Source organism: Indicator indicator, chromosome 26, assembly GCF_027791375.1.
Source record: "Indicator indicator isolate 239-I01 chromosome 26, UM_Iind_1.1, whole genome shotgun sequence".
NCBI classification, from domain to species: domain Eukaryota; kingdom Metazoa; phylum Chordata; class Aves; order Piciformes; family Indicatoridae; genus Indicator; species Indicator indicator.
The window spans coordinates 3,908,548-3,933,067 of NC_072035.1; the positions used below are offsets into that span (position 1 = coordinate 3,908,548).

Sequence of the window (24,520 nt, forward strand, 5' to 3'; positions counted from 1 at the left end):
CTCAAAAGCCCATTTGTGTGTTTACACACTAAGGCACCGTTTGCTTTTGTTTTATCATAACATTTCACTCAACGTATCATCAAATTTCTTACGAGAAAGACAGCTTTCCCCCAAAACCCTTTCGTATCTTGGAGGCAGGAAGCATAAAATTAAATGAACTGACTTTGCACCCAAACTAAGTGATTATGTGCAGCAGCTAAACCTAAAGACACTGTAAAAAGCTTTTTAACACAACTTCTTTGAGAAAACAAAACAAAACATCAAGCCATTTATCCCCAAGGAATAACAATTCCATTTTGTTTTCCCATCTCCGATCTTCCGCTTATCATATTATTTGCACCATGATTATAGCGTTTGCAAGGCAGCTCAACCACTTACGCCATAACACTCAATCATGACATAAAAAAAAGTTATTACACAGTGACCTCTGGATGCCAACATTTGTTCAGCAAGATTTATGGAAAGCCATGTCAGCAGCGGGAACTGCGGCAATGAAGCGATGCTTTCTCCTCAATGGTACTTACATCACTGAGACGGTCCCTTGAGCTGCTCCGCTGAGAGCTTGTGGCCTCCCTGATGCTGTCTTCCTCGCTATTTCTGCCACTTCTGCTTGTAGGGACCTTCATCTAGAGGGAAAAGAAGGAGGGGGAGAAAGGAGATTTTCAAGCACTGCTCTGCCACCTGTTCCCGAGGTTGCCAGCAGTGGTTTAGACAACGTTTCACTCCTAAGCCCACACAGGGTGAAGAGGATGCTTTTGAACACACAGGGTTTCTCTGAAGTTGTGCTCCATCACCTGTGTTCATATTGCTCTTCTCTACCACAAGAGAGAATTGATGCTTTTTAGCACTCCTGGAAGAAGATAAGGTTGTACAAAAGTCCTAGGGCCTGACACGAGAGAGAAGCAGACAAATATCCTTCACTCTTTAGTGCCTGTAGATCTCAACTGTGATGCTGGTGTTTCAGTACTGCCACTTGCTGCCAGGTCACCACTGACCCAATGGCCAGCTCTCCAGTTGCTAGTCTGGAAACGTGCCTCAGTGCCATCTTCAGAACCACACTGAGAGGTCAGTACCAGCACAGTGGCCATGTGCTTAAATGCCACAAGGGACCTTGAGATAATGCACAAAACATGAAGCACAGCATGATTAACTCTTACAGCCAAGGCTGGTTCTCTAACTACTGACTCATCCTTCTTCCTTCACGTGAAGCTGTGTTTGTCCATAAGTAAGAGATGCCAGGATTTGAAATCCCAGCAACTGTCTGCTCTCATCTGCAAAGAGTATTATAGGGAGAGGAGAAAGAGAGGATAGATGTGTCATTCACAGCTTCATTCCTGGACTCATTTACTAACAAATTATTCTGCTAATTCCCTTGTGAAATATTGGGTGGAAAGAAGTGTTTAATTTATTAATAGGTTCTATTCATATCAGTTTGGTTCCATTTAAATTACACTATTTAAAATGTCGGCTTGTACAAATTGGTACTTTTAATGGCAGTAAAATCCCCTTGTTTCTTTCTGTCCTATTTCAGTGCAGTCTCAGTAGCTAGCAGGCTTTGCTCGTGGTGCTCTGATATAACCCCAGTAGGTTCAAGCAGCCCTACCAGTGCAGCACAGGAAACCGTGCTCAGAGGAAACACTGCCACAGCACAAGCACTGCAAGCTAAGCCTGGGGAGCACACTGATCACTGCACTCCCATGGATATTGACATCACTGCCAGATAGGTGCCCCACAGTCCATCAATATTTTAACACAATATTCAGGATACTATATGGAGAATGAGCTACAGTACTCATCCAGTCTGGAGTAAACAGCCTTGTATAGTAGAAGATGAGGGAAGTATCATGCTCATACAAGAATGCATGTCTGATTTAAGTCCTCAACTCTGCATGCCTTTCTGCCACTTTACACCTCATCAGTATGCTTTCTTCCTCAAGATAAGACTGTTAGACTTAACCACATTGAAGTGTTTGAAACACAAATTTACTCACAGCCGCCTTGTCACACAACCACTGCTCTCAGCATCATTGTCCTGTCTCATCCACTGTAAACTACCTTTCCAAAGTGTTACCCACTTGCAAACTTTTATCAGGACTGATTTTTCGTCTTTGCTCCCACGTCAAAATGTTCAAACAGCAAAGCAATCAGAGGTAATCCCTGCTGGAATCTGCTAGAACTATTTCCAACCAGCAGTGAGCCTGCATTCACAACTACCAGCCATCAGGTATAAAGGCAGGAAATAATCCACTTGAAATTCCTCATGTTCTCTTAACAGAAAAGCTGAGAGCATCAAGCACAGAACTCTAACTATACTACACCAATACTGTGCCTATTATCCACTAAAATTTTAATCCCACATGTAATTAGGTACATTTGATAAGATTTTTTTTATATATAAGTACATTAACACAATTATCCTTGACTTACTTTAATAAAGACTTAAAATAGAATAAACTGTTGTGATTTAGCTATTTCATCATCTTGCCTAGGATTGATGCCCAAACCAACAGGACAAATGGTAGCAGCCCATTAATTACAGCCTTTTCAAAAACACTGGCACACCAACTTTCTGCCATCATCTGAATCTTCCTACAATGGTTCCCAGTCATCAGCCAACTTTTCTGAAACTCCTGGATGTAAAGTATCCAACCCACCAATTTCAAAGCTTCCAGACACAGCAGGTGCTTTGTTTCTCCCTGAAATAGGAGCCACTTAACTACTACAGGACAGAGTTACAATTTCCCTAAATACAGCACAGAAATACCCATTGAATTCTGCAGCTTTCCAGTTTCTGATCCATAACCCTAGTTCTCCCACCTAGGAACACATCAAAGTCTGTCAAAATTACTGCACTTTTGACCTAAACAGCTCCTAGACAGCCGCAAATTAAAGGAAAAACAAATTACACCATTCCAAATCCTTTCACCTTCCTAAGTGCAAATGTTCACCAGAATTACTCAAAAGGCCTCAAATGCCAGCTGTTTAAAGTTAGCACAGCCTCACCCCACCTATTACCAGACTCCAACCTTTTGCTGTTTTTCTTGAGTTACAGTCTGCTCCCAACACCACCTGTTTCTTTGCTCCAAATTTCATTAAAGGCAAACTACACCTACACCCACGGTAACAAATTGAGACAATTTGACCTGACAAGGTCTTGCACGGGCAGGCAAATTAGAAGCATCACTGCTGCCATTAACCTTTCCAAGTAAATATCAATTATTAAACTTGCTGCACTACCTCTGTCCCCAGTTTGCTGCTGTGAATTAAGAGGGTCATCAGCCTTTTTGACAGATCTTGTTCATTTACACCTGCTGCCTGCCAGCAGGGGAGCCCGCACACCCGCAGCCCGAGCGCTCAGCCAAGCTGCCTTAATTCAGCAGTAATTACCCTAATGAGCCACATGCAGGACCCAACTAGGAGGACAAGTTGTTCCACTAAATGGATGCATTGGTTTCACAGGCACTCTCTGCGGACCTGGGCATTAGCAAACCGGTCAAAAGCTTCTTTCCCAAAGTTGCTTCTGCCTTGGCTGCTCGATCTCTAGTGATTTTTCTCTGGGTGTTTTGCTTGAGTTGCAGAAATTCGCAGTCTCACAGTATATCAGAGGTTGGAAGGGACCTCCAGAGATCATCAGGTCCAACCCCCCTGCCAGAGCAGGATCACTTAGGGTAGTCTGCACAGGAATGCATCCAGGTGAGTTTGGAAAGTCTCCAGAGAAGGAGACTCCACAACCCCCCTGGGGAGCCTGTTCCAGTGCTCCATCATCCTCACAGTGAAGAAGTTCCTCCTCATGTTGAGGTGGATCCTCCTGTGCTGTAGTTTATATCCATTACCCAATTCACAGGTAAAACACCTCACCTCCTCTTGTACAGCACAGTGCCAGAGACTTACACGGACATTGCAGCAGCACCAGCCACCATTATTAAACACCTCAGGTGGAGCCAATTAACCCGTCCAAATAACTCCCCTTGAGAAGGGGAGGGCTGCTGGAGAGAACCTGCCTTTCCACTTGGATAAAGCTGCCCTACTACTGTTGCAGAAGAGCAGTTAAACCCACTACCAAGAGGCATTTAGGAAGAAGCCCCCGCTCCAGCCTGTTGAGGTGGCCTGTCTGACAGAAAGCATGCACAGCCCGCTGCTATCTTGTGCTCGGAGGCAGCAAAGGCCCCTCGCCAGCCCCTGCCAGACGGTGTTTCCATCCAGTCAGCGGAACAGAGCTGAAACAGCAGCTCAGCAAACAGCAGGTAGAAGCACAGGATGGCCAACTTTGAGTGTGTTTGATAGCATTGCCTTTAGATCTGCCTAAGGTATTTTAGGACTCATCTGAGATGCAAAAAGTCTGTGAAAAAAACCCTACAAAAAAAAAACAAACCAACAAACCCAACATCCAATGCCCAGCAAGAAAGAGTCTTGGAAAGTGCTGCCTAGGCCTCCTCTCCTGAGGTTTTGGAGGTAGGAGGGAATTCTTTCTTAAAGGTAGGTTGAATACTGTGCCACCTCAGGACAGCTAAGCTGGAACAAAATCAAAAGGCACAAGTGGACAACTGAAGTTATCTGGTAATTTATTCTCTTCCAAAGGCCAAATCCTGTCCTCATCCAAATCCTAGGTTCATGTCAGTATGTATTCACTGAAACATTAAATAGGTGCTGAAGTTTTACTCAAGTAGAGCCCACCTCATCATGGAGGTTAACAGAATTCTCCAAAAGCATTAATTAATCCCAAGACTGCTTAAAACCCAGACCCACACAGCATCCCACAAGATAAATGCCACACCTGACACCAGCACACATGGCAGAGAAGAGCTGGTGGTAGGCACCACTGGCTAACTGCAATAGCTACAGTTCAGTTTTTACCAGACACTGCCAGTTTGTGTTTGAGAGCATGAAAGACACCATTCCCAGCTCTGTGGGAGCAGGCCAGAGCGGGCTGGCTTGGCAGGCAGCAGCCAGGGGCAAGGTACAGAAGGTTTGTAAGGCCATGATCATTTTGCATGCTGCAGGTGCTTGCGGATGGTCCCAAGCCACGTTCAGAGCCAAGAATTATGAACCTTGCGCTGTTGGACATCATGTAGCATGATTGAATATCATAACTCATCCTGGTAATAACTCTAGCTCTCATTAAAGTTCACTTCTGCTATCCTGGACTGCTGCTGCTGTGTTTTCATCTCTCCCACCCAACTTCCTCCTCCCTATTTCTTCTTATGGGGTGGAGGAATATATGAATGGGCAGAACAGGTCTTGCTTCCCTAAATGGGCTTTTTCATTACCACTACGTTGGCTCTCAGCCCCCATTTTTTAATCATAATAGATCAGCCTGCTCTCCATTTACTTAAGCTCTTCTGATGTCAGAGGAAAGCACATTTTTATTTGGTGTACCTATTTTCAAATGACGGGCAGACTGCCCCTGCTCATTATTAATAAATACACTTCGATTTATCACAAGCTCCGTTTGAGTGCCACGGGGAGCCTGGGGCAAAAGGAGACAAATTCTTTTCTTAAGTTGTTCTGAAAGGTGCTGGGCTTCCCGACCCTCACCCCCATTAACCCAGCACAGCTAGTGCGCTCCTACTGGGAGCTCCACGGCTTGCGCAGCGGCAAGCTCGGACTGATCTTGTGCCATCTCAATATATTTGTTCATTATCTTGCGCACACACAGAAGCATTTGGAAATGTACTCGGGGCACAGGCCAAATTGAATCATCTGCCTTCATTTTCCACACGATCTGAAGCTACAGCTGCTACAACAGGCTGTGGGATTTTTATTTTCCTTCCTTAACAGTTCTGCCCCCCCGCCCCTCCCTGCTCTTAAAGTCACAGCAGTCTCATTTTAAACGTCTTGCTGTTGCTTGGGGGTTTGTGCCTGGTTTTTTACAAAACAGGTCTTGCAAACACACATGGTGGGAAAAGAAATTTCCAACGACCTCCCTCCTTGCTGTTCTGAAGGCAAGAAAGCAAGCAGCACCCTTGGGGAAAGACATAATTAAAATACTCATCTCAGAGATGCCTGCTCTGGTGGCTCAGATGGGTCTATTAATCCACTGATCCTCTCACCTCCACCACTGGACAGGTGCCAGAAAACCTACATTGTGCTAGACTTAGGAGCACAGAATGGTCCCATGAAAGAAGCCCTTCCAGATCAGGATGGGCAAATGGCTCCCCACAGCACTGAGCCAAGTTGCCTCCTATCAGGAACATTTTAACTTCTCAAGAAAAAAAAAAAGTTTAATGTCTTGATAGAGTTCTGAATGATCAGTGCTCGTTTGTCTCGAGAGAAAGGACAGAGCAAAGACAACTTTCAGATTAAGGATTTTCCTGACTTCATGGCAAATCTATTTTGGCAGAAGCTACTTGGAGATAAGCTGAGAGGCATCCAAGTCCCAGAGTTTAGATCCAAGCTTTCAGATCACCAGAGACAGGGATGAATCCACCTTAACATGCTCATCTATCTAAGCTAATGCTGCTGAATGCCACTTTATGCCTCATCAGTGTATAATGACTTTATCATCTGCTCTGCCAAAGGATCCTTTTTCAACTGTTTCTCTAGGGTCAATCTAAGGAAGAAAAATTTTCTGCAGATAACATTTCATACTCACAGAGATTATGATTCCCCACAGCTACAAGAATCAAGAGCAACTGTTTCAAAAACGTATCAGAACCAATTGTGTGGCCTGCTCCCTTCCCAACAAACATGAAAGTGATGCCTAAACAGTATCTCAGGCAGACATTTTTGCTAACGTATGCCTGCATTTTATTATCAACTCCCAGCTAAGCTTGTGTTTCTCTATTGGTAGACTACCAGCAGTAGCAGCTTTCTGCAGCAGGAGAGAGTAAACTCTCTTAATACATACAAATGGACAATTTAATTAAAATATATTGGAGGCTTGGAAAAAGTACTACTTGTGGACCAAGCAGCCTGTTAAGAGATTGCACTCAAGGCTAGTTCAGTGTATTTTAAGCAGGCAACAGTAAGTGGCAGTGAAACATACTGCACAGAGCTCTACTGCAATGATTAAAGACCACACTGAAATTATAAATGTCTGTTTTCCAGAAGAGGGAGAAAAAAAGGCACCCAGTTGCCTCTGGTTTTAATGCTTGAAACAAAACAAACCATTTGGCTTTAAAAATGTACTTCTTTAAACCTGAAAAGACCCATGTATCAAAACAAGGTGGAATCAGCTAAACACATTACTTCTGACTTGTTTCCTTGAAAATCCAGCCTTAATGCATTCTAACAAAATTTATCTATCCCAAGCATACCTCATAATGAGATCAACTGGGAAAAATATCAGGCTTGTTTGTATATTTTATACTTGCTCTAACTTGGCAGTTTGGAGATTATGTATTCCCCAGGTCCCTCCTTAAATCGTTTCACACGCTGCAATTTGATTTTCTTTGCTTGCCCTTTTCCACAATTTTTTTGATACATTTTATTGAGTTCTGGCTCAGAGGGAAACGTTCCCTTTGAATTAAGGGTGCAATCATTTTTTTCCCCCCCTCTAAATAAGGACATATGGCGTAGAAAGTAATGTTATGGTCCGAGGATTTTATGATTGAAGTAGGACTCGTTTTAAAAAATGACAGTAACATCAGGTTAGATTAGAGCAGTTTTCCTAATTGGGTGGTGCTGCTGTGGATGTTGTGATCAGCTCTCAGCTATAACTCATTTTAAATGTGACATGCCCGTTTTTACTTACTGTGATGAAAACAGCAGCAGTGTTAAGTTATGATACAGAAGCAAACCAGCCCTTTTTTGAAAACAAAACAAAAATCAAAACCACCTTAATTAAGAAAGTTACATGGATTTTAGAAGCTTAGATTCTATACATTTTACTGGTATGCAGACTTCTAATTCTGGCTTATTAATTTCCTCTGTTTAAATTACTTAAATAGCCTGCATTGCAGCTGAGCAGCCTGGAATGTGTTGGTTAATTTTTACCTCTTTCTGGGATGCAGAGAGGTTGAATTAATGTTAGCAAAGGATTTCTGTGCTTAGAAGCTGTCAGTGTCAGCTGCTGCAGGAAAGCAAGTACAGCAACTTACGGTAATAAAAAGATGATTACTGAAAAAAATCAAAATACTCAAGTTAGTTTCTCAGGTACTTGAGCAATGTTAACTACTGATTAAAAACTCACCTTTGCATTTTAATGCTTGCAAATAGACACGAGGCTCATCTTCCACTCTTTAGAATCAAGTGAAAACCGAGCACATTTGCTTCAGCTCTCTGGGAGTCACTTCTCCAGGTCTGGGCTCACATCTCTCTCTACACTGCTGCATCACCGCTAGCAATGCGAAGGGCTTCCCACGCTAGGATCACAGAGGCACAGGGCAGCCTGTAGCTTTCTGCAGTGGCCATGCAGGCTCTGCTGAATACCAGCTGACTTGTTTTGCCTTTCTAAATACCTAACCAGAGAGAAAAACCATGTTTGATCTCACCAGTTTTGAGACATGCAGCCAAAAGAGTGGGCCAGTGCCCTTGGAGACTGGAGAAGCCTTTTTGATTAGTGCTGGGCGCTGAGAGGCCATAAGCAGCCTGAGGGTTGGCATTTCTGCAGCTCAACTAATGCACTGGAACCGCCGCAAAGATTTTTCACAGCTTCCCTGCTGGCAGGTGGCCTCGGCTGCGGCACAGAGCCGGCACCGCTTCCCCATGCCGGCCTGCGCTCTCCGGAGCGGGAGGCTCGCTGCGACGCGAGAGCTAATGCTTATTTTGGAAAAGAGCTGGTGCTTAAGCAGGCAAAACTGCTCAATTTTACAGCTGCCATCAGGCCTGCACAGCAAACTGCACTCTGCATGCCCCCAGCCGTACTTGGCAGATGGTAGTAGACAGCTGGGAAAATCTGGGTTTGACATACGTCAGTGATAAACTGTGTCAGTGTAGACCTGCTTAGGTTACAGCTCGCTAGTGTGTGTGCAGGAGGGAGACTTTGCCTGGTGAAGGGTAAACAGCATTCCTAACCAATTTAGCTGAAGTCTGCCTTCTACAACAGGGGACACAGGCAGCACCACCTCTAGGCCTTCAGGGCTGTCTGGGGACGCAGGCAAGGCAATAAAGGGGTGACATGCAATTTTGTGATTCGTGGGCTACAGCATAAATCCAGCACAACACATAACAAAACAGTGCCCACTACAAGTGATGACTTATCAGGTCCTGCTGCAAAGGCAGTCTATAAGCAATTGCCAGAGAAAGTCAGGACTCTGCTTGCTCCTTCAATGAAGGAAATGCTGAGAAATCAAAGTTATTGAGGCATCTTAGTCTCTGCTGCTAAATAAATGAAGGCACCTGCAAGCACACACACACACACACAAGGAGGACAAACACAGTCAGATGACTGAAGAAAAGCAGCCTACAAAGCTAGATGATAATGAAACCATAGCTGTACAAAGGACAGTCACCACCAACCAAAGGCAGCACCTAATAATTACTGCACCAGCTGTAACATTCAGCCAGAATAGGATGCCTCTAACTACACTTTAATTTAGCAACAGGTCTAAAGGAACAGCATCCAATAAATACTCCATGAGGGAGCTGAAAGCCTCTGAGCAAGTTACTAAAGATTTGTAGCATCAAGTTTCACATTAAGGTTTTTTAGGTTATAAAATGCCATTTTAGGTTATAAAATGCCAGCCAATATGCATCAAATGAGAGGCTGGTTTTGCACAGTTTTGGTGATGGGAAAGAAATGGATACACTAGTATCAGCTCAGGACTCTTACAACAGATGCATCAAGTGTTACCAACACCAGTGCAGCTGACCATATCGAAAGGATTACTGTAAGGGAAGTAACTCTGTGAAGGATGGAGATATGATTGACTAAGCATCCATTTAGCAAGGAGAGAGCTGTGTTCAGCTGGAGCCCACAGACTAAATTAGGCTGAGTTTACACAGTGCTTTTAAACACCGTGTAGGAGGCAATCAGAATTGACAGCTTTCACATTGCTGCCATCTATGCATACAGATACCATCCATTAAAGGCTAATATCAACAGCTGTGATGTTCAAAGCAGAAGGAGATTTAATATACATATTAAATTGTCCAAAGCTGCAGGAGACATTTCAAACTATATTAGGAAATTCAACCAAGAAAAATATCTGTATACTGTGGTGTTTCTCTTGTAACACGATGACCCACCAAAAGCAAGGGGTTGGAATCAAAGAGAAAAGGTGATGAGAACCTTCAAAAGTGGTTTTAGTAAAAGAAGATCCCAAGAAAAGCCAGGTAAACACATTACTATTTATGTCAGACAGGTGAAACAGTCAACACAGTTCTGCTTTGTCCTCAGGAAGGAAACAATCATTTCTCAGTCTTCTGACTATAGAAGGCAGGTACTAAGCATTTGCTAAGAGTAAACTTGAGACGTGTTGCACAGCCCTAGAATGGGACAGATAAGTGTTTCAACAGACCTTGGAAAACATTAAAAAAGGACAAGTATGGAGAAATATTTCAAAGGAGCAACCAGGACTGGCTGAGCAGCCACAGGCACATTGCTGTGATGCGAGGCTTAAACAGGAGGGAAAAAAAAAAAAACAAAAAAGCAGTACTGCATTCAGTTGACTGATTTAAACTATTTTCATCAACAAGATTTTCTGGAAAATAAGCTTCTTGATTAAGCCTAGTTTCATTTCTTTGGCAAATTTGGTTGAAAAGGGAACTGGATAAATGTGCTACACTTAGGCTTCTTGATGAACCTATACCGCAAGGCATTCTGATAAAAATCAGTGCTATAAAAACATCAATGAAGCATATTTTAAGTGGAGAACATATTGTTTAAGTTCTCAAAATAAGTGTCAATAAGTAATCATTAATGTTAGCTAAAGAAGATAAGAAGATTTAAACAGGGCTTGCAATTAGTCAACAGTTCCATCAATAGCTAAGAAAAATATTGTCAAAGCCACTGCAGGTAAGATTTATAGATGGCAACAATACCAGTTTATAAATAATTAAGGATGAGAAGAAGAAGGCAGGTTTAGGCAGTAGCTTAGATGCCTTGAAAAACACACTTCAATAGGAAAAACATCCCAAAGCAGAGCTGCACCATGATCATGAGGAACAAAGGCAGCTGCCTGCAGCTACTATAAAAGAGAATACACTGGCAGAGCTGCTTGGGAAATGCTGGAAGGGTCATACTGGACAAGCATCTCCATATTATCTTCCAGCATAATGCCATAACCAAAGAGAGCTAATCCAGGCCCTGAGCAAGGGAAGAGAGGCCACTTTCCCTTGGATATTGACAGGAATGACGTTGGAAGGCTTGCTCAGTCTACAGCCTCCCCAGGCAAGTCCAAGCCAAAGCTCTTCTGAACAGACATCTTATGCCAATCCATGCTACAAACTTGGACAGTTGCCCTCCTTACACACACCACAGAGATCAAACTGCTGTTAGAACAAGCACAAATTGCCAGCAACTATCCAGGTGTGATGCACTGCAGCTATCTCCTTACTTTGAGCTAGGAACAAAAGTTACCATCCTGATGCTGACCACCTGGGTGAAGGAGAATTTTGTAATGGCAGATTGCAAACCCTGGGGGTTCTTGTCTGTAGTTTGGAGCAGGGACAAAAGCCTCCACATTCTCACTCAACAATTCACTCCAACCCTTCAAATGTCCCATGTGAAAACCCTTAAAAAAAAAAAAAAAACTTAGTATAGTAAGGTTTAAAATTCATTACTAGGACTCTGAGGCACCACAAGTAACACAACTAAAACACCACCAGATGCGTGTCATATAATACATGTTAAAAAAAGAAAAGACATACTGTGTGCAGATACAACAACAATTTGCTGTTCAAATTAACTCAGGAATCAGTCCCATCCCTATAAAAGCCAACATATAAAACATATGCTACTGTAGGCATGCATAAATTGCATGCAATTTTTTCCAGATAAAGCCACACGTGCAATTAATAAACTGAAGTGAAAGAAGAAAGGAAACAAAGTAAATAAATACAAAGGCTGCCCAGGGAATGATGAATTTAGCAGAAACTACTGTGAAAGATCACAGTGCTGAGCAGACAGAGCCACAGCTGCCAGTTCATACTCTGCCCTCAGCAGCATGGTCACACCCTGGCCCGGGGATCATCTGAACAGGGAACTTGCATGTAGCAGAAACAGATGTCAAACAGAGAGCCGACCAGGTTTCTCTGTCCAGTACCAGAGTAAGGCTAAGCTACAGTAGCTTAAATCACAGGAGATAGCAGACAGTTCACACAGACAAGATCAGATCTCATACCATGTGTTTTCAGCCATTCCACAAATCATCCCACAACCGTGTCCCCATTGTATCTGAAGATCCACTAAAACCTAAAAGCAAGGTTCCAGTACAGCAGCAGCTGGGGGGAAAGCTGTCATCAGAGGCAAGAGAACCACCACTTCAATGCAAAGGGAACTGATGGCTGGCTGGCACGAGCTGGTGTATGATATGAAGCTTGCAAAGTAGAGACAACCCACATGCATACCACCATGAGTATTTGTATTCAAACATCTACCTCGTTCCCGTCAGCCCTACGGTTTGCTTTCATTGCTAATTCAAACTCTACCAAACCCTTATCTGCAGTCTGTCTTGACTTCCTGGGACCTACCCATTCCATAGCAGAGGTCTTCTGGCACAAGCCAACTGTACCTTGCCACCCACAGGCAATGGAAAGCTATCCACGGCTGCTTCACTTAAGTCCTAGCAAGAACCAGAGTAATTTTCTTCAGGCTTCCTGCAAAAGCAGATGAACCAAGCCATTCTGGCAGTAATCAGAACAAAACTTACATCTCTGCAGGTCTGACAAGCAGGTTCCTGGCTCTGCACTTGAAGCACAGGCAATCAAACATCATTGCTGGCTGGTTGTCATCACACATTGTGATCAGTCAAGACATAGGTGTTGTCAAGGAAACTTTCAGTAAGGCCATGAGATCCTGGCACCACCACTGCAAGATTTTTGATCTAGGAAAACACTGTTATAACTAGCAGAGCAAGCACGGCCAGCTCCACAAAGAAACACAGAAGCAATTTCCTCTAGATGCCCAGGGGACATCCTGTTTGCTGTTTAACATCCTGAAGAAAACAAAAAAATCTAAGGATAATTACAGCCAAAGCAACTAAGGTGAAGCCCTTTGGTAATTTTCAGCCCTGAATAACTAAAAGGGGGTGACAATTATTTTAGTTAATGATCACTGAACTTGAAGATTAACATTCACAGCTAAGGAACATGAAGGAGCTATTTAGAAGGCAACACTGCTGCTAGGCTAAGCCCAGAGCTCTGTGAAATACCTGGTTGACACCTGCTGTCATCAAGGGATGCAGCACATGACCCAAGGATGCAAACAAGTTGAGAAAACCCAGAAAAAGCTCAGTAAGGATTGGAGTCTGCTCTACCTTCTTCCCATTTAATACAGACTGCATCCAGTTATGGTGGATGAAAATGCTTCTTTGTTGGCCTACGCTCTATTTTTATCAGCACAGAGTGGCTTGGGCACTAACTAAATATTCCCTACAACTGTAGTTTTTAAAATGTCTCAGGCACCAAAGGACTGGTGTGAGCAAAAAACATGATCTGGATTTCATACTCCATTTTCTGTGGTGACAGAAGAGCTAACTCAAGGGTCCCTATTCCAAGTGCTGCTCTTGACTTCTATGCCTCCAAAATCCAACCCCAAACTGCTTGGCTTAGATTATTCCTCTTTTGATGGGCACAGATCCAAAAGAACAACAAAATTCCACATATTAGCATTCCCTGCTGAAAATATTTCCTCCCCCTGCAACTGGAAGGCCACCATCCTCTAAATTTGTAAACTGCATCCCGATACAACTGACAGGGCAAACTGCAGAAGCAACCATGAGGCATCTGCTGAAGGCTATTCCCCTGGTCTGAACTGGTCTCTGTGAGGTGAGACCTCCTTTCCTCACTGATCCTGGAGAGCAAAGCTGTGGTGGTGTCTTTCAGAAAGATGCCAGGCTGTGTCTGGGGATGAGCCGGGCTCAGAGAAAGGAAACCCTGCCTAAGGCAGGCCCAGATAAACACAAGCCTTTGCCCCTAGAATTGTTGCACAGAGGGCACCAGTCTAACTCAAAGCCTTATGTGAAGCTGACTGAAACTCTTCTAAATGGTTTATAGCATGCTTATAGAGCTTTAAGCCAAACCTTGGTTTTGTTCAGGTTTAATAAGTAATGAATCAGTCTAACTTGAACTAGAACGAGCAGCTTTTAAAGCAAAATTAAAGTATCAGCCCACTTAACTTAGACTGCTGCAGTCCACCCCGTAAGAATGGTATTAGCTGCAGGAAATGCTTATCTCCCTTGCCACATTTGGTGCAGAAAGGTATTTTAAACAGTAATAAGCTTCTGCTTTTTCTACTTTTCAGTGGGAAAATCCGAAGATATACAAACAGCACCGCAGAGGGTCACGGAGTAAAAGCAAGATGCATTTATGAATGATCCTGCTAATATTTCCTGAGAGCACCTCCAAATAGTCTGCAAATACCCATCAAGTTTAACCACCAGCAAGGATGTGCAGTGGAAGGAATGAAAAGATCAGATGACTTTAGGAATGTCAAGCAAGGGACCTGGGATAAGGCTACGACTACAACTGTAAGTGAAAACTGCATAGCTACAAGCACCACAGCTTTCAACAGAAACTATCTTGCATCTTAACCACAAGATCATTCTCCCTGCATGATGTCTAAGTATTTCTGAGAAGGAAAGTGTAATGTGAACAAAGTAGAGCTCACTGAGAAAGCAAAACACAGAATTGCTGCTTTTTTTGGACACTGCATGGAAACCCTGTGCCTCCAGAGGAAATATTCCAGTAAAGGCTGTGGAAGAGGGTTCAGGGAGTGTGCCTTTGCCTCTTGGGAAATAGAATGGGATTCAGGACTGCTCTTGATTCTTGGGATAGTGAATTTTTACTCTGGGCAGAAGGACCTGTGTTTGAGTGCTGCCTGATGGCAACAGGCTTCGAAGTACCTTAGATATTGATTTGGGAAATTACCAAGGGCTGTCACACCACAGGATCTTTACCAGCAGCAGTGGGACCCAGAACAGTTATAGCCAGGGGGAACAAAACCAAGAGCTCAATCCAGAGACCAAAAAACAGCAAAAGGACTTCTCTGAATTAGAGCTCTTTCTGTAAGAGCAAGTTTGAGAGAAGGAAAAAAGCCCAAATTAACAAAATCCACCAAGGCAGAACTAGGGGTAGAGCCAGAGACTCAGGTAATTATTCACATCTTTAACATTCCCTTGTTGCTGCCTGTGAACGAGCAGCAAGAGGACACCAGAAGTAAGCAAGTGGGAATAGCAAAAGCCTCTGAAATTACAATGCAAAAATTGAACACATCTCTTAGAGATGTAAAACTAGTCTCACCTGGAGCTTTTGTGCTAATAGTTGTCTCAGTTGATATGCAAATTCTATGTACCATACACACCTAAACACCACCGCACTATAAACATCCTTGCTCAAAACACTCTCCCTTACTGCTATTCACAATGTACCTGACAGCTTTCTATTTAAAACAATATTATTGCTCAAGGAAACCATTAACAGACAGCTAGAGGAAACAATCTCCTTCACCAAACCAACACTGTTTGCTTGGCAAAACAAAGCCATTAACATTTGAGTTCACAGGAAAATATATTAGCACAACAGATGTATGTGCATGTATTTTGGCCCTTTGGTAAAATGCACTGTTTTAGGGCCAGATGTTTCTGCTCATGCCAAAGAAGAATCCAGCTGCATCAAGCTGTGAATATTTCTTCTGATCTGTCAAAATCTGCTATGAACTAGAAGAGAAAAAAACAGAACTGAAGTTTGAAATAGAAGTCTGTTTTCCACTGGGGATTTTACCACCATCTGTATTTTAAAAGCTTTAGTACAACTTGACAGAGTCTGAAAAAAAAAAAAAAAGTTTGCACCACAATAGGTAAAAGCAGATTGAAATATTGTTCAAGTAAGGTTTCTAGTAAGAGTTGAAACATATGGTAGGAGAATAGTTTTGTGTGCACATTTCCCACCCTCACCCTCCCCCTGCTTAAAACCCAGTTTATTCTTATTAGCTGGATTTACAGCATGTTTAAATTGTGCAGCCTTTCTCCTATCGTGCTGCCACATTAGGAGCTGAACTCTCATTACTGAGATGATAGAGCAATATTGAATTACTGGGCAAACAAGGTCCTTTTTCAAAAACACCAGAGGTGATTCTTTTTCTCACGGTTTCTAAAACCAGGTGGTGGGGTTAGCTTCTTTTTTTTTCCCCTTTCATTAATAGAATTACTATGGATTTGCACTGATGCAGGAGTAAAATTATATCTTTTTCCTGTAACCATAGGAAAAAGAAGCCCAAATGGAAACAGAACAGTGAAGCATAAAACATGACAGCATCTCATCAGAAGGAGAGTTCACAAACCATGCCACATTCGTCAACACTCGGTGCGGTTCTGTCCTTCCTAAAAACTGTCCATGTAGCAGGACCAGCACACTCCCACCTCACAGCCCACCTGTGGAAAAGCTCATCTCTTCTCACAGAAACCTGCTGGTTTATACCCAGAAACCAGCTCTTTCTGCTCACAGGGAGAATGCAGCACCAGGAGCAGGGTCAGTGACTTGCTTGAATAAGTGGCAGAACCTTCATCTTCTGGTGAGTCCCTAAAGCTGAGATTTTCTTAAGTGCCTCAGGGTACCTTGTCTCTTCAAGGCATCAAGATTCCACTCTCTCATGTTCTGCCCTCAAAATCTCAGTCTTAAAAATATAATAATCTCCTGAAACAGACAAATACAGACAGTACAATGCAAAGGAAGCAGTATACAGCTGGCTGTGTCTGAACTGAACTCAGTTTAAATTCTGATCTTCCTCAGCCATTGCCTGCTCTCCACATTTGTACGCCAGCGCTCCTGCAGCTGTGCTGCCTTCCAGGTGTGCAGCACAGCTTTGCTACTGACAGGGTTATCTATTTTACAAAGAATTATGCTAGCAGTGAAAAATCACAGTAGAACTGTTTTGAAAGAAGCAAGCCTCAGATGGACAATTTAGATTTCACAGAAGTTGAAAGAGGATTTGCAGGTTCAAATTATTAATCAACACCCTGCCAGGCAGGGGCCAAGAGCAATCTGCTGGTACAGAGTTTCCTTGGACTTGCACTGTAAAATCTGGATTTTAGATTGACTCCATAGGGAGAGGTGGTTCTGTGCCTACAGTCCTTTCTTTCTGTAGCATTCAGGTAAAACCAATTCCTGAATTTTAAAGGCAAATAGGAAATTATGGATGGTGAGAGGGAAGTTCTCCTTCCATGAAATTGGGGATTCAGGGGCTTTCTGAGCCAGTGGACACACTGCCCATGACAAGGTTACTTCCCTTTGTTGGCAAAACCACGTTCCATCTATGACAAGCCATTATAAACTGCATGAGGGGCACAAGAAGCCTTCCTTTTGTTAGCAAGAAGAGTGTTTAAAAAAGGCCACACAAAGGTGGGTGCCAGTAGTGTACTGGGTCCGTGCTGCAACAGCATCACAGCGGCAACCGTGATGACTCAGGCAGCTCTGGCAAGCGAGACTTTAATTGTAATAAGCACCTAGCACAGAGGAACAATGGTTAATCACAGAGATTGCACAGTGGGTGCCTCTGGTCACATCAGGCTAGGTTTTGTTTGACCTATCAAGCATGCCTTCAAAATTCTGCAGGGCCAAACTTAGAGAAAAAGAAGGGAAAAAAGAAGACAAAAAAAAAAAAGGGAAAAACTCTTCATAAACAGTTTCAAAGAATATTGTGATGCTCATCTACAAATAAAAACGTAAACCAAGTAGAGGCAGATTCCACATTTTGCTGCATATTTCTATAAACCCCAACATAATCTCCTGGAGAACAGTCCCAGCCACTACCAAATGAACCAGTGGCATCTGTAGGCAGGACAAGCAGTGACATGGAATTGAACAGTAGCATGGATTTGCCATGCCTCTCAGTCATGGCTCGTGGGTGTATTTCAGAGGAGCAGCCACCTGTGCAGATACCTAGAATGCAGCTCACACAGACAAGAAACTGCTCCACCTCCTGTGTTTGCGCCCTTGAAGCACAGGAGGCTGAGCATGGGGGATCCTGCAGCCCCACTGTGCCAGCACTTGGTGCAAGACAGCTTCCTGAGCAGCTGCTGTGCTTGCTCTCACATCTGCAGCCCCAGAGGGTGGATGGTTGAATGTCTCAGGGTCTGAGCATGGTGTGTTCTGGGCAGTATCTCCCAGAGAGAAGATGCATGTATGGCCACATGGATGAACAAGACAGCGTCACCCAGCGTATGAACCATGAGCCATGACATCCATTCCAGGTTTTCTCTATATATACGTTTTTGTTACAAAGCACTGCAAGATGGAAATGGAGAGCTTGAGGCAAAACCAAAACAGGAAGAACAAGACATAGTCCTCCAGTCCTTGACTGAACATGGTGATTTATTTTGTCATTATTTCTACCTTAACTGTCTCCCAATGACCTTATCCCCACAATTGCCACACTGCTGCTCCTCTTGCACTATGTTATAATACTACTTGTTTCCCCTTGCCAGCTGCTCATCAAAGATTACCCCCAGCACAGCACTCCGTTCTTTCAGATCTAGTCAGAAGGCAAATTAGTTGCAGCCTGATGGGGGAGTACTAAATTTTTCATTACTATCTTTCTCCAGAGGTTTGGTGTTTAATAATTTGTACTATATAAAATTTCACATATGGGAAAACACGGCACCACACAGCCTCTCCAGATGCCTTTTTTTCCTTCCTTTTTTCCCTTTTTTTTTTCCTTGCTGCTAATCATGTGAGCCCCCCAGCTAAAGGAGAGGATTTAGGGCATAATTAAAGCTTTATACTTTAATAGTAATATGGGTAAAGCTCGGTTTTATTTTTTTGAGAAGAACATGCCACATTTGTAAATTCCCATTTCACTGAGGATCAATTTTCAAACAGGCTTTGTACCCAGACTCCTTTGTTCCTGATATACCATGGAAACATAAACCATGGAAGCAGCTTGTGGTACTAAGAAAGACCCACAACTCTGCTTAGTCACTGGAAATGATCTTTAATTCCTTGTGATCAGTCCAAGAGCAGTGGTGGTCATGTAGGGGACATGCAGGATGGTGGAACACTGGACCAGGTTGCCCAGGGAGGTGGTTGAAGCTCCTTTCCTGAAGATATTCAAGGTGAGACTCAAGGAGACCCTGGGCAACCTGGTCTAGTGGGGGATGTCCCTGCTGACTGCAGGGAGGTCAGACTGGATGACCGGCCTGGATCATTCTATGCGTCTATCTCTAAAGAGCTTGACATCGACTGCTCTGGTTTTCATCACATAGTTTGGCAGGGGAGTGTCTCAGATTGGTCCTGTGAACTTCAAATCTCTGAAAGTTTTAGCTACAGCCCTAAGCAGAGCTGAAGAGATGTAATTCTGCTGCTGAAACAGCCACCACCCTTCCCCACACAGCCTGGAAACCGCAGGGCTGCTGTCATGCGTGAGAATGCAGAGCCTGTTCCAATCTTCCCACAGAAGTGCTTTCTCTCCACGTTCCCTCTGATGAGAAGAACAACCTGGAACACACTCTGGAATTAACTACAGCTGACTGCAGAGGATCAGCATAAGGTTTACATGTTAGTTAAGACCTCTGGAAGCCTCATCCTAAAGACTTAAGCGGGACTTAAGTAGGGGACAAATTCTGCAGTAGGCATTTACCAGCAAACCACCCATCATGTAATCTGCTTACTGCTATAACCTACCAAGTTCCATGCAGCTTCTCATCCCCAGGGCATTTTTCTGCTGGGTCTTCCAGAATCCCTCTATCTTCTCAACAACATACTGAGATCTCAGTAACAACAGAGCTCAGCACAGCATGACAGAGAGGAAGGGTAACTGAAAGGGAAGAAGGGGTGCTAGCAGAAAGGCAGGTGACAGATTCCTTGCATAGCTGAGACAGGAATATTTACATGATGGCTGGCATTTTGAGGAGTAATTTTAATTATTTGATGAACTCTCGACTACAGCTCCTTTAAAGAAAGAAAGAAGCCCCCCTGTAACTGTGTTCCCAGGATGACAACTTACAACACCAAGTCCTTTCTCTCTTCCCTTAAGCATTCTTCAAGCATTCTTCTAAGTCAGTTCAGGAAACACCGAGTAGGACAAGGACCACTACTCACAATATGGCTTTAATTCAATCCAAGTTTCTCCCATCTGCTCAAGAGACCTACAGACTGCCATAAAATAAAGTGCTTTGGTGCTATGATGGATTTCTGATTTCCTATGGAGAAACTAAGTGATAAAGAGCCACTTTGAACTAGAGTGGTAAAAATTTACAGTATTCTTTGACAAATCTCATGCTTTGACAGAAGGAGAGATTCCAGTTTTGCCACTAAGTAACTCTGTGCCCCTACATTGTGATTGAAAGTCAGGTTTTACTCTACCAACCAGCAGCACTACCGGGTGGGGTAAAGCAGAACTGTTAATACAGATAAGCAGTCACTCAGCTCTCAGAGCCTGCAGTGTGCTGGCAAAAGTATCAAACAACCTAGAACTGAGAAATAATGACCTTGAAAGTGAGAGCATATTTCTGGTTTTATCCATCTTTAATATCACAGCTTAAACTAAATCAGCCATGCATTTTAAGATCTATCCTGTATCCTTCCAAATCTATTTGAGAATGCTGAAGTCTTGCAATGTTACTTGAAGTGCACAGCTTATTACAGGTCTGAATTTTACTTGCTTTCTAACTGGTGATGGGTGTTACCTAAGTCAGTACAACTGACACAGGACAAATGGATCCCCACACTTAGTGAACCTTCTCAGTGGCCATAAAATGACTGAGATAAACAAAATAACTCAGGAAAGAAATGTCTTTATGTTGAGTTCCAGTTTCACTGGCATGTACAAGTCCTGCTGTGTGAAGAGTCTCAGCTCTTCAATCCTCCTGTTTTTCACCATGTAGCCTTACAAAGAGTAGGTCAGTGACCAGTTGCAAGAGCAGCAGTGTAACTCTACCTATGCACAGAAGAAAGTGACCTTGAGAAAATTCACTCTTCTCAACATCTAGCACTCATTTCCACAAAATCCCTAGGCAGGATAACACCCATATGGAGACATAATAGAGGCAAAGCCTCCATGTCAAAGAGCATCTTGGACTCTTGCCATCCAGCACATGACAGCAATCTCTGATTCTCCAGGACATCTGCTTTCCCAACAAAACACAAGGCAGTCATGCAGCAGACAGCCCAGGGGTCAGAATATGTGACACAGAGTCAAGTTCTACCCCAGCTCTGACCTTAGGCACATTTATCTCTACTACTGCCCCCACCACCCCCTTTCAAATAGAAAGCAGTTATACATAAAGTCATTATGCTCAGTTTGTGAGGCTGAGTTTATCTGTGACTGCCAAATGCATGGTAATCTTCAGGACAAAGTATGATTACTCTGTCATCGTGCACCTCTACAGATAGCAATGCTCACCTTATCCTTTGAGCAGGAAGAGGTCAAAACACTGATGCTAAACCCCTGAGGCCTGAGAGCTAAAGGACGAGCTGCAGTATCAGTTTTTGCCAGAAGAAACTCATCCATGTTCTGATTTGGTGGGAGGAGGATTTATATCAACTTACACCAGATAAGGAACATGGGGAATAAATACATAAGTCAGAACTTGCTAATGGGTATTATTTCTGAGATAGTAGCAAGTTAATGCTATATAGCTAGGCAACAAAGCCATTCTATCCTTGATAAAGGCATAAACACATTAAAGGAATAATCCCTGTGTGACATGGGGTTACTTGTGCATTCATAAAATTTTCCCTGCTTCTGCCAGCACTGCCTTTTAAAAATCACTGCTCTGCCCCAGCTTGATCAAACCCTGCAGCCCACGATTTGCTTCTCCTCCAATATGCACAAACATGCAGAGCATCCCATTAGAAATCCCTTTGTAAAGGATAAACAAAAGCCTCCCATACCACTGACAAACCAGCAGCTTGACCCAATTTCACTAGTTCCGTATGATTTCCACTATCAACTTATTTATCAACTACACCCTGCTGTGGAAGCACCAGGGGCATGTTTTGCAGCCAGGCCTTTTTTCAGAGAAAGAGCTACAGGAAGCAAAGTCCTACTGTGTACAGTGGCTCCAGTTGCGTGGGTGTTAGGGTTAGCCACCTACCCTGCCTCTGCCCACTGAACCTGTAGCTTGCTTTATTTTACAGGTGTTCATTGGATGTGCTCTGCTGAGCCTCTTAAGGTACAGATCATTTTCTTATTCAGCAATAACTCAGCACTAAGGAAAGGGTTAAAAACGTGTTTGTTTTCCATATTGAACAGGTCCCTTTGTTTATCACTTGCCTTTGAATAAAGTGCAAATTACAAAGCGCATCCCCCAAGCAGATGACTACTACAGGTAGCAGACTGCTGCAAGTTGCCTTGCTGTAGACTAAAAACCAGGGTAGCTCTTCAGTTTATGAAAACAAGAAGCTAATAAATAAATAATGATCTGATTCTATGCCAAACAATCCAGACTGAACCAACTGAATATTTTGTGATCTTTATCTTCCCCTTAAGAAAATTCACACAGCAAAACCACAGCTCTTAAGGTAAATTATACAAAGCCTTTACTGGAGGGTAATTTTACATTCTTGGCTTGCCATCCAGTATTTAGTATCATTTCAGCATTCTGGGTGTGGAGTCTGTGGGTGTTTTGATAAATAGATCAATCCACCAGAACTTTGTAGGCATCATTTTCCTTCCATGGAAAGACAATTTGGGAACCTTAACTGATCACCTTAGATGCCCCTGCAGAGGCAGGGCAAGCAGCAAAAAGTGAAGCAATGAAAACAGCTATTCAAGAAAGACCTTTTTGCATTCTCTTAAAGGCACTGAGAAAATTTGGTAGTAAGAACAAATTAGAGATTAAAATTCTTATGCTAAAAAAGTTTCCATTATCCTTTTTCAAGCTAAATTAATAATTCATATTAATAATTAATATTTCATTATAGTAATGCATAATACAGCACAGTAAGGCCTCTTGAAGGGACAAGGTATTTCCTAAACTTCAGTGTGTCAAGAGAATTTAGAACCTGACATTTTGCAAGGTTTGGGCTCTCTCCTGACGCTCATTAGTGCAGGATGGCTTCAGCACTGGCATGCACACGTCAGATTCACAGAATTGTTTGGGTTGGAAGCGACCCTAAGGACCATCTTGTTTCAACTCCCCTGCCATGGGCAGGGCACCTTCCACTAGACCAGCTTGCTCAAGGCCTCATCCAACCTGGCCTTGATCACCTCCAGGGAAGGGGCATCCATGACCTTACTGGATAACCTCTTCCAGTGACTCACCACCCTCACTGTAAACTAGATGAAATTAGAATTAGATGGAAGAAGCTTTTTTTTTTTTTTTTCTGGGAAGCCACAGCAAAAGAACAGATGATAATCTCTAAGTAAGATTTTTTTGAAATAAATGTTTGAGAACCCACTGTTGCATTTGTCTGATGGTAAAAGGAGACTACTGTTAAAAAAAGTAGGAAACCTCCACTGCCATCTCTACCTGCAATCCCTCTACTTCCCTGAAATCAGCGATATCTTAGGGCAGAGGAGACAGCTCTTTCCTTGCTGAAATTTCACAGCAAATGGTTTTACAAGCTGTGTGCTGCTTTACCAGCCATTAGTGAATCTCTTTAATGGGAAAATCTACCCCAGTTCATAGGAACTGGAACATTTTAGGCAAGCTCTGAATGAAAACAGTTTACCAAAGACAAAATGCCAAACGTGCCTCCCTCTTTCAAATGAGTAAGTTGTAAAAACAAAACTCTGATGCCAATTTGTAAGATTTAATGAATATGCAGACTGTGAAATGAATAGAATATGCCCCGAGCTGCTCATTTAGGATGTTGCTGTTATAATAAAATTAGGTAATTGTCCAATGAAAGCTCAGGACCCTGGGCTGGTGCCATCTAATTGAAGTTTACAACTTTATTGGAGATTCTTTGCATCTTATAGGTTTGCTTTGTAGAGTTTAATAGCTGGTGGCCTCATGGCTCTAACTTAATTAGAAATCAGAAAGGAAGGTTGTGTCAGTGTGATAACATTTGGCTAAGCTGAAATGTCGGTTTCAGGCATATTTCACCTGTTCTCATCTTAATTTAACTGGACTAATAGATCCTAATCACAGAGAACAAATGGGTCTTTAAAGCAAAGAGATAAAATGAAGGGCCACATCCTGCATGTCCCTCATCCCCAGTGAAAGCACTGGGAGCTGGTGGCCATCAAGCAGCCTTGAACAGCAGCTGATGATCAGGACAGACACCATGGTCAGTCCCAATCAAATGGACAGCCCAAAGCAAGGAGGGGAATGTTCCCCAGTTTCAGTCTTGTGAGCAACCATGAGGTGTGAGCTTGAAGACATGCTGAAGGGGAGAGAACAGCCAGTGTACATGGAGTGAAAGGGGCTTCCAGTTAATGGTTAAGCAGTCTCCAGGAAGGGTCACTGGTGAAGGAAAGTGCATTTTACCTGGTCTCTGTTGCAGGGGATGAGGAGGGGAGGGTTGCAGCAGATTT

At 43.1% G+C, this 24,520-nt stretch overlaps 1 protein-coding gene across 1 annotated transcript in view; it reads right to left on the reverse strand.

Annotated features, from left to right (window-relative positions):
* Nucleotides 1-24,520, reverse strand: part of FBRSL1 (fibrosin like 1) — a 546,528-nt gene that overhangs the window by 301,011 nt on the left and 220,997 nt on the right. The window contains exon 3 of the mRNA XM_054392510.1: nucleotides 525-626. Within this exon, the coding sequence (XP_054248485.1) occupies nucleotides 525-626 (102 nt within the window). The remainder of the gene's footprint in view (nucleotides 1-524; nucleotides 627-24,520) is intronic.